General features: G+C 57.6%; 2 protein-coding genes across 2 annotated transcripts in view; both read right to left on the reverse strand.

Moving 5' to 3' along the window:
• Positions 1 to 3,526, reverse strand: part of RPS6KL1 (ribosomal protein S6 kinase-like 1) — a 12,288-nt gene extending 8,762 nt beyond the window's left edge. Inside the window, exons 1-3 of the mRNA XM_009319487.1 lie at positions 3,506 to 3,526; positions 3,169 to 3,222; positions 2,137 to 2,257 (exon numbers count right to left, since the gene is read on the reverse strand). Of these exons, the coding sequence (XP_009317762.1) occupies positions 2,137 to 2,257; positions 3,169 to 3,222; positions 3,506 to 3,526 (196 nt within the window). The remainder of the gene's footprint in view (positions 1 to 2,136; positions 2,258 to 3,168; positions 3,223 to 3,505) is intronic.
• A 1,381-nt stretch (positions 3,527 to 4,907) lies between these two features.
• PGF (placental growth factor) lies at positions 4,908 to 9,947 on the reverse strand. The gene is made up of 6 exons (XM_009319488.1): positions 9,902 to 9,947; positions 9,639 to 9,835; positions 8,088 to 8,164; positions 6,271 to 6,300; positions 6,118 to 6,180; positions 4,908 to 5,353 (listed from the first exon to the last, which is right to left on the reverse strand). Exons 1-6 carry the CDS (start codon positions 9,945 to 9,947, stop codon positions 5,332 to 5,334), a joined length of 435 nt encoding a protein of 144 aa, XP_009317763.1. The 3' UTR covers positions 4,908 to 5,331.
• Positions 9,948 to 10,049: the final 102 nt, after the last annotated feature.

The following is a 10,049-nucleotide window of genomic DNA, read 5'->3' on the forward strand; positions in this document are numbered from 1 at the left end:
AGCCATGCCAGCCTGGACGGTCCCTGCGTCCAGCCCCTGCTGGAGCTGGTACTTGCTATGGGGCCTGTCCCAGGGAGCGAGCAGATGGCATCTGAGCCCGGAGCAGAGTGAAGGCTCCAGAGCCAGGCCAGGATGCCCAAGGGGGCACCCATTTGTGGCTGACCCGTTACTTCATACCCCACGCACACTGATGGTGGGGGATCTCCCCTGGCTCAGCTCCCCCAGGAAGCTCTTTTGCACAGCCCAGTCTGTTAAGAACAGAACAGGAAAAGTAAAGCCCGTGCCCGCGGCTCAGCTCAGCATTCAACAACCAAACGCTCTCTTTCTTACAAAGACCATTTGCTTGGTAGTGCGAAAGGCTGATACTGTGTGCCTCAGAGGGCAGGTCTGGTAGGATGGAAAGGGGTCTGCTTTGTAAGACAACCCACTGCCCAAACATGATCCGTGTGCTTGGTTCCTTGGTTTCTTCTCAAAACACTTCCAGGTTCCTTTTTCCCACCAATCTCTACTTAACAGAAACCAATTTTTTCTGCCCAGCCTGTTTACCACCCACAGTCTCTAGGGCCCTTTAATTCCCACCAGAGCCCAGGGGCTCCTCCTTCAAAAGAAAAGTCTGAGCAGGCAAAAACTGAAGCAGGGCCTAGGATGAGAGCAGAGACTCTGCCAGCACGACTCACCTGCCTGACTTCAACAGATCTGTGTGAGCCTGGAGAGGACAGAGAGCACAAGTGAACTACAAAGCCCAGCGTAAGGTATCTGTAGATGGTTTGGATATCAGGGTGATGCCGATAGAGATGTGGGAAGAGCAGTCGCCAGGAGGGGAACAAAACTCCGGTGGGTTCATTGCTAAACACCTTCTTTAGCCCTCACAGAGATAAACCAGCTGTTACCCAAAGTCACATCAGGACTGTATTTAAAGCATTTTATTGCTTCACACAGTTAAAGCTGTGTCCCCTCTGGACGGGAAGGGAGGTGATGGAAGATGGTGGTTTGACCTCCTTTTGGGAGTCCACAGCAAGAGCTTTGCAGAGCTGAGCGGAGCCAAACTTGGGCAATGCTGGGGTCGCTCAGCCCTGAGCAGTCACCCTGGGGGGTCAGCAAGGCTCAGGGGACAAGGGGCAGCCCAGAAGAGAGTGAGTCGAAGGCATCAGCAAGGAGAAGTGCCCCAAGGACTGGCCTGCGAGGAACAGCCTTGCAAGGGAAGATGCAAGCCCTGAGGCACAGCGGCCCTTACCTGTGGGCTTCCAGTTTCCCATGTCAGTGCTGTCTGGAGGATGTTAAATTTGGCGGGATTAGTTTTAGATTAACCTGCTGAAGAGCTTGTGGCCCTTGTCAGGAAGTGGGAACTTCCAAAGCAAGACCAGCACTGACAAATAACAGGGAGGGGAGTGAGAGCTGCCCTTTTTCTCACAGCCTAAAATAGACGCATGAGAGCTGGCAAAAGCTTAAAACACTCTGAGACTGCAAACATTGCTGGCTGCAACAAGCAGAAAGATTATGCCCAACTTTGTGAGGATGCAAAATCTTGTAAGTCACAAGTGAGAGGTTAGGTCCTCAGCACATCTTTATTTGCACAGAGACACGTGGGAGACCTGCACCAGCATGTGCAGGGAGAAGCTGCTGGGCGGCAGCACTCCGCTGGCATCCCAGGATCGGGGAGGCCGGAGGTTACCAGCAAAGCTCTAACATCAGGGCTTCATCAGCTATGATGCTACATCTCTGGGCTGATCTCCACATCGCCTTTTCAGGTACTTACCCAAAAATATGTGATGTTTTGTTCCTAATGCAGCCTGGAGCCCAGTTTATGTTTTGTTTCCCCTATAACTCTCCTTCTAAACCATCTTGCTGCAGCTCTGGCTCCTAAAGCCTTATTAAACAAACCTTTGCTCTGTAAGGCTGGGAGACACAGGGAGCCCAGGGACGCTGATAACCCAGTGACGTGCTGCTCCCGTGAGACAGCTGCCCGCCTGCAAGGGATATGCAGGCAGCAGAAGGATGGGGGATTTGGAAGCACGGGGGCTGGGGCATGTTTGCTGCCTGTCCATGGCGGACCAGCATGGGGTTGTTCTGCTCCCCGCGGGCTTTGGGGCTGGGGTCTGTCCTGGTCCCTTTACAAGGGAACCAGTCCCCTCCTACAGGCCTGCTCTGCAGTGCTTGGGGGACATGGGGGTCTATAGATGTAGCTGACCTTGTCAGGGTGCTCAGGGAACATGTCCGCTGTGGCCAGGGAGGGCTGACAGGAGCTACTGGTGTAAGCCTCCAAAAAAGGCACAACTGAGAGCAACACAGAGGGGGGACAGGCAGACAGCGGCTGGTCCCCTTCGGAGGAAGCATGGGTGGTGGCCACAAGGCCCAAGGCCAGGAGCCCCGCTCTCCCCCTCGGGGCAGCAGGCCCCCACCCTGACCCTTCATGTCACCATTGGGTGCGATATCCTGCTGGCAGTCCCTGCCACCCTGGGATGAGGAGGGTCCTGGAGGTCCCAGGACTCTCCCCTCTAGCAGGGACATGCAGGGGCAGGGAAGGGAGCCTGTCCTCCCCTGGGCGTGTGATGCCTGCAGCAGCCCCAGGAGCGTCAGGGAGCTGCTAGGGCTCATCAGGTTCCCCTCGCCAGTGAAGCCTCAGTGAAACACCCCCTGGAGCTGGACAGAGCCCCAACACCTGGAGAAGCAGCTCCCAAACTCCCCATGCTGGTGGTACCTTCCCTTGCTCCTGCCCTGCCCCAGCTGATCCTCCCATTGCTGCCACAGTGGGATAGCCACATTCCTCCCAGGGACCCATGTCCTTGCCGTCCACCCCAACACCCCATGCCATGGGAAAAGCAGGGGATGAGGCTGCACACAGCACCCAGGGGGCTTGGGCGATGCAGGGGAAGAAGCAACACCGGGTGGCCATGCGAGGCAGGTGCCCGGCCCCACCAGCTCTGGGCAGAGCTGCCTGAAAACTCTCAGTGCTGAGCAGCAACCAAAGAGGTGATGCCAGACACCAGGAACTGTTAGGAAAAGCCGCTGGGTGGGAGTTTGATTTTTTTTTTTTTAACCCTAATCACTCTTGACAAACTTATTCTTATTAATTAACAGGCACGGGTTTATGTAACTTCTTTTTTAAAGGTTTAATAATACTATGGTGAAACTTTTACTGTTAAAAACAATACAGAAACCATCACGTACATCCCTCGAGTGCTGCACACAGTTCTCTTTAGCCTTGAAGCGCAACCAGCCAGGCTGAAACAGCACATGGGGATGGGGAGAACCCGCATGGACCAGGACAGGCCACCGGAGCTAGGGTGCCACGTGGCCCACGCAGACCCTGAGCAGCATGGGAAGGGGAGCAGTAAGTCCCCCACATCCATGAGGCAGCCAAGGAGAAGCTTCATAGGCCATTGCTGAGGCAGAGCCCACGTAGGCTGTGCCCCAGGACACTATGGGTGCCAGAAGTGGAAATGGGGTCCAAACAGGATCCAGCAAGCTCCTGGAGGATATGCCCAGCTACACGGGTGCAACTCACCCAGTCCATGCCCTGCTGCATGGTGGCAGCGTGGAGGTTCACATCACCTCAACACCCACCACCAGCTTTCCCTGCCAGGGTACCACTGCCACAGCACCCGCCCTGTCCCCATGTCCTTGTGCCAGCCCCAGGCAGCACCAGCATTACAGCCCTGAGGGAGCCTGCCCTGGCTATGGGCTGCCATGGCAGGTGTGGGGAGGAGCTGCCTTGGACCCCAACACCTACTACGTTAGGCTCCACTCTTGTTCCTCAGTGCAGGATAAACCACAGGTCACCTCATTTGATGGTAATGTTGAAGCCTTTGCACATCTTGCTCTCCAGCCTTTTGCTTAAAGCTTTCAAGAATAGCCCTTGATTTTGTTTTAACCCCGTGCCAGGGGTGCCCAATGAGCATGCTGGTGCCCAACTCGTCCTTAGGGTTTCCAGCTATGTGCACTGCTCCAGGGTACAGCTTGCGCAGAGCAGTGTGGGACGCATTTGGCAGCCAGCCCCAGCCCTCCTGCAGCGGGGGCGGGAAAGGGGAGAGGAAGAGCCCCAAGGGCACTGCTTAAGGCACAAAAAACCAAGGGCTGGGGCTGCCCCCTGGAGCTGGGCACAGACCTGGCTGAGCGGGGAAAGCAGGAAACAGCAGCACCCACAGCCACATCGATGAGGGCCACCAGCCCCCTACGCACCCCAGGATGTTCCCAACAAGAGACAGGGCCCCCAGGCCAGCCTGCCCCCATGCCGGGTGAATGAGCCTTGGTGGGGTGTTTCTTGGGTGGGAAGGCCCACGGGCAGCCTGCCCCCCACTGCCCTAACCTTGCATCGGCCCAGCCAGGGAGAAGGAAAGCTACAGGACAGTGAGCTACAGGATGTTTGGACTGGGGTGAGAACAGCATGGGGATGGTAAAAAGGGAGAGGTACCAGCCCTACACCATGGTGTGGAGGAGAAGGGCAGCTCCCCCAGGGGTCTCCCAGTACCCACCTGAGCTCCAGCACATGGGTAGCCCCCAGCCTGGGGAGCAGCTTGGTCCTGACTTGCTAGTTGCCCATCTCCAGCATCACACCAAGGGCAGCCCCTTGCATACTGCAGGAGTTAGTGCTGGGGACAAGCCCTGGGCCACCACGGGACTGCCCTCCTCCAGGCTGGGTGGGTGCCCATGGGGAAAAGTCCTGCCTGCAGCTGCTGGAAAGCAGACAGGAGTGCTCGCACTGCCAACTCCTGCATCTGACCACCAGGTTTTATTAAGCAGGGCAAGGCTGGGATGTGGCTGCGAGTACATGAGGAGCCCTGGCAACCCCAATTCCCTCCCCTTCCCCACCAGGAGGGCTTCACAAGCAAGCTCCCTGGCACGCTCCTGGGCTGCCTCATGCCAAGGCTGGGACGGACACAGCCCTGCAGCCTTGACTGCCCCAGGTTTCCTTCCTCCCCAGCTGCAGGGCGCTGGCAGGACAGAGCAGTTTTGCAGCTGCAGCCCTCCGAGCCATCTCCGCTCACCCCCCACCATCACGCTGTCCCCAGCCAGCTCCAGCAGCACGCCCACCAGCTCCACTCCTCGTTGCCTCCAGGATGCCCTCAAACACCAACGCACTGCTTGAGCTCCTCATCTTCAGCCCCAGGCCTGGTCACGCTGCCGACAGTGCAGACAGGGCAAGGGAGTCCTCGGTTCCAGGCTGCGTTCCCGCAAGGGCCAAGCAAGAGTCCAGTCAGCTCTTTCCTGCTGGAGTCCTGCTCCCCACTGCTGCTTGGAGGGGCATGGCTCTGCAAGTTCCCCACACTGGGAGGGGAAACACAGCTGGCCCAAACCCGGGCGGCAGGAGCGAAGCCGGGGGCAGAGCGGAGGCTACCTGCGTGGTGTGCCACATCTGCAAAGAGAGTACGGCACGGGGTGAGTGCTGCCAGGACTGGGGGGGCAGGGATGACACCAGGACCTCCAGGCTCACCCCCTCTGCCCCAGGTCACCCCTTCCTGTGCCCAGCCTCTCCGGCACCGAACTGTGGGGTAGGGACCGCAGGCAGCCTCTTCGCAGGGAGGAGCGAGTGCGATGGGGCTGTAGGTGCTGGCTGAGCCCCAAGCAGCAAGCTTCAGACAAAATGGGGAAACATAATGGGAAAGTGCCAGCCACAGGCTCCATACCCCAAAAGTGTCTGCAGTAAGAGTCCAGCCTGTGCTGTTACAGCAAGCGATTTGAGACAGTCAGCTAAATGCAAGGAGGGAAAGGGTAGAGTAACCCAAACAATGACTAGCCAAGGACTGCAGGAAGGACACAGCTAGCAGAAAGATCAGGCTGAAACTGGAAATTCATGGATCCAGGAAACCCAGCATGGTCTGTGGTGATAGAGCTACACACCATCAAGTCACCCAGCCCATCCATCTCCACCCTGGGTGGGACTGGCCAGCTTTGAGCAGCTGAGCCTGGAGACTACCAAGCACCTATTGAGCCTTCAATAAAAGGCCCGTTTCCCCACAGCCACCCACTGTCCCCTCCATCCTGCTTTCTCCTGTGTCTGCTCTGCACAAACCCCTCACTGCTCACAGCATCAGTAAAGACCTAAAGGCTTAACGAAGCTGCTCATCCCAAAGAAATGAACCCAGAAAATACCACCCATACCTGCCCCTGCTCACTTACAGTTCACAGTCTTTACGTCTCTTCTTGTCTTGTCTTCTCTTACCTCGGCCCTTGGACCTCCTCCTTTGAAAGGAACGTACCACAATAGAGGCTGATGTGTGGGAGATGAGACCCACAACCCCAGCCGGTAATGCCGTCCCTGATGTCGCTTACCTTCCCAACCTCATCAGGTCCTGCCGGGGCCTGCGGGGTGGGAAAAGGACAAAGTGAAGTGCTTACTTGGGCAATGCTGTCTGTTTTGCTGCTGGAAGTGGTTTATTGAGATGCCCCAGTGTGCAGCACAATCTACCTGTTATCATTCATGCTTAAAACAGACTAACTATGACTTCCCTCCAAGTTATCAACTCCTCAGCCAGGAGCTGATTGCAGTAGGCAGAGAGAAGGCAGAGACAGCAAAAGGGCAGGGGATGGTCAGCTTTGGTGACTCCCCTGGGGATGTGACATTTTGCCCATGAGGCCAGGAAGCACAAGTTCAATTTCAGCTGCTCTCAGTGACGGCTTTCATAGCTCAGCTGGTTAAACAAGATGCAACGTCCTGAGTAACACTTGGGATTTGCTGCAAAGTCTCAGCAGTGGTTCCCAGACAACAGCCACGACATACTCGGCTTAAGCATCCCCTATAGGGCCCAAGGCCAGAATATCCACCACACCTATGCTGAACTTCAAAGGGGAGCAATGTAAAGGTGTGGAAGGCGGCTTAGGGAGAAGCTGAAAGGTGCTGCAGAAGCAAGAAGTTTACACAGATTCAAAGGCAGCCTGCACAAGTACTTGTAGGAGATCCCCTGGGAGTTACCCTAGGTAGGAAAACTACAACAGGCTCAGGAAATTCCCTGCATGGAAAATAGCTGGAAGCGGAGGGGAGGGGGAAGTAACATGTGCTTCTTTCCACTCCCTCTTCTGCATCCACCAACAGATGCTCCAGAGATGGTACGGAGCTGGATGGGCCTTGGGTCTGCTCCAGCACAGCCGCTCTTACAACTGCAGGGGAATACCGACCCAGGGATCCTCAGGCTCTTTTTCCAGGCAAGGATCATGTCTAACAGCTGCCCAGCAGGACACTCAGTTCCCAGTTTTCGCAATACTGGGGTCATGATGGAGAGTGAACGCCAGGACCCTCATGCAGGCAGTGCTGGAGAGGCTCTGCAGTGGGGACCGGCTGCGGGTAGCACCGGAGCCGCTCCCTGCTCCCACAGCACTGCAGCCCCCAGGCAGAGGCTCCGTCCTGCACAAGCTCTCACCACTTCTGGGACACAGTGAGCACCCCAAGGGGTTAACTACATGCTAGGAGTCTGTGGTAGGTTGGTGCTGTGCATCCATCCCAGGCCAGCACTGTGTATCCACACCAGGTTGGCACTGCACATTTCAAGCTTTCATTTGTCAGCTTGGATGTAAACCCCTGCTCCCCAGCCCTGGATGGGGTGCCTCCCTTAAATGGAGGCCCAAGGCCCAGCCCTTCAGCTTTCTCTTTGGGCCACAGTCACGCTCAGCTATGCTAAGCCATGGAGCTCCCTTGCTGAGCCACCACCTTGGGCGTGCTGCCCCACACCAAACACCTGCCTCAGAGCCACCAGCCTTGCTCCGTTACCCACAGGCAGCTCCTCCAGCCAGAGGAGCACACGCCAGGCATGCCAAGGCAGCTGCAGGGGTGGGGGGCACAGACATCCCTGCTCACAGAGTCGGGGCGCCACAGCAGCTCCAGCCCTGCAGACAAGCCCTGCAGACAGTGGATGGTGCCTGTCCTGGCCGCACAATACTAAGCACCCCCTTGGCTGCGGGGAGCAGGCTGCAGAGGCACGGTACAGCCTGCAGCTGAGCAAGGGCCATAAGCACTGGCAAACCCCGGCGCAGTGGGGTTGTCCCAGTATGGCTGAGGTGCCCCAGGGCATCTTTATCCCACACGCTGGGTGAGCTGGCAGGATCACTCTTGCTGGAGGGGCACAAGGGTGCAAAACAAGCTCGGGGGTCCCTACCTGCACTCGCACTGCTTGTGCTCGGTGAACGCCATCTCCACATAGGGTGCCTCCCCATTTGGCTTTATCTTCAGGAGCTGAAAGAGGAGCAAAGGTTACTTCCCAGCCAGCGGCAGGAGGGGGCTGGAAGGGCTCCTGAGGCACTGCCTCAGCCCCCCAGCCTCTCCAGCAGACGCGTGTCTAACCTGTTCCTCGGGACCTCTGGCAGCAGAGACTCCACCTCCGCACGCAGGCAGCACCAGCCAGGCCCAGCCGCCCCGGCAGCTTGAGAGGCTCTGCTAGTGCTGCCCTGAGCCTTCAGGGCTGTAATTTAAGTCCCTTGGTCTTGGGATTTCCCAGCCTTAGAGGAGATTTTTCTATCTCTGTGTTTGTGGAGAGCTTTCACATATTTGACCACTTTGCACATCTCCCTTCTCTGATGGAAGTATCCCCCTAGTCATGTTTTCCAGGCCATGCCTGTTGCTGCTGCCTCCTCCTGGCCCCCTTTCCTACAGTACCGAGCCTAGAGTCAGTACCACAGTGCCTCCCAAGCCCAGGGGTGCAGGATTTGCCCTGTCACATGTCAGTCCACAGCCCAGCCCAGAGTTTGGGTTGGACATCCAGGGGCTTCACAGGGTATGTTCATCACTGATGTGATCCACACTAGCCCCCGCGGAAGTGCCTGGCATCAGATCCCTGGCCTGCGCACAGCAGCGGGATCCCTCCCGTGGCGGGAGACCTGTGCTTGGGAATTTGCCTCCTGTTCATGCCAGGCACTTGCTCCACCTCAGTCAAGATTTTTTGGAGACTCCCACCCTGCCTTCCAATATGCTTTCAACCCCTGAGGGACCAAAATCACTGGTGATTTATTGCAGGCACTCTCTAGTCCGTCACCCACGGCAAAGCAGAGCTTTTCCCTGCTCCATGCAGCAGCAGTGGATTGATCTCCAGCAGTGCAGCGCAAGGGTGGCGGTGTGAGGACAACGGCTGCCTGGCGCACGGGGAGAGCCAACTGGCAGCTTGTTCGCAGACTGGGATCTCCCACCCTACTTCACACAGCTCCCACAGTGGGGACTGGAAACATGGCTGGCACAGCCCACCGCACTCACCATGCCCCCAGCACACATTCACTGTCAGCACCACTGCGGGCATCTCCTGACACACAAGAGCCTCACTTCTCCCTGTGTTCAGGGGTAGCGCCTGCTTTGCCCCAGCAGGCAGAGTCATGGGCAACTGGGACACCCCCAGCCCAACCACAGGACAGGGAAGGTCTGGAAAGGCGACGGCAGTCAGCAAGATGGACCACACAGAGAGGAGAGGGCAAAGGAAGCAGGGAGCAAGGCCAGTACCACCAGGGGTGTCACCTGGCCTCAGCGACAAGCCCAAAGAGCAGGCAGAGGGACCCTCCTGGCTTGGCATGCATTTCAGCAGTTGTGAGTAAGCCCCCTCCCCTGTTATCCATGCTGCTACAATGTCTGGAGGATGTGAAGCTACAAGTTCACCCTCCCGGCATTTGATGAGGAGCCCACCACCTCCCCGGCGCAGCCACGGCCCTGCAGCAGCAGGACCAGCCTGCATGGTGACCGTGCTTGTCTCCACAGGGACGCAGCGGAGACCCTCATCCCCACAGCAGCCTCCGCAGCGCTGCAGGGAGACGCAGGAGGGTCTGAAAATGTACTCCACCTCGTTGGGGAACTCGGTAATGACGTCCACCAGCTGCTCCAGAGGCCGGCAGAAACTACGATTCCAGATCTCCCGAAAGGTCAGGACTGCAAGAGACCAGGATGGGGGGCTATAAGGAGGCGCCCCAGAGAGCCTGAGCCCAGCCGACCCACTGCTGGGGCAGGTGCAGCAGCCGCAGTGGGGTCCTGCATCCATCATGGGGGCACAGGGCACTGGGCCCCCAGTAAGTCCATCATCGCACTGGTGAGGGGGCTCACACAGCCAACGCATCCACCCCGATGGGCTCTTTCTCCGCCAGCT

The sequence above is a fragment of the Pygoscelis adeliae genome, unplaced genomic scaffold, assembly GCF_000699105.1.
Source record: "Pygoscelis adeliae isolate BGI_AS28 unplaced genomic scaffold, ASM69910v1 Scaffold71, whole genome shotgun sequence".
In the NCBI taxonomy this organism is placed as follows: domain Eukaryota; kingdom Metazoa; phylum Chordata; class Aves; order Sphenisciformes; family Spheniscidae; genus Pygoscelis; species Pygoscelis adeliae.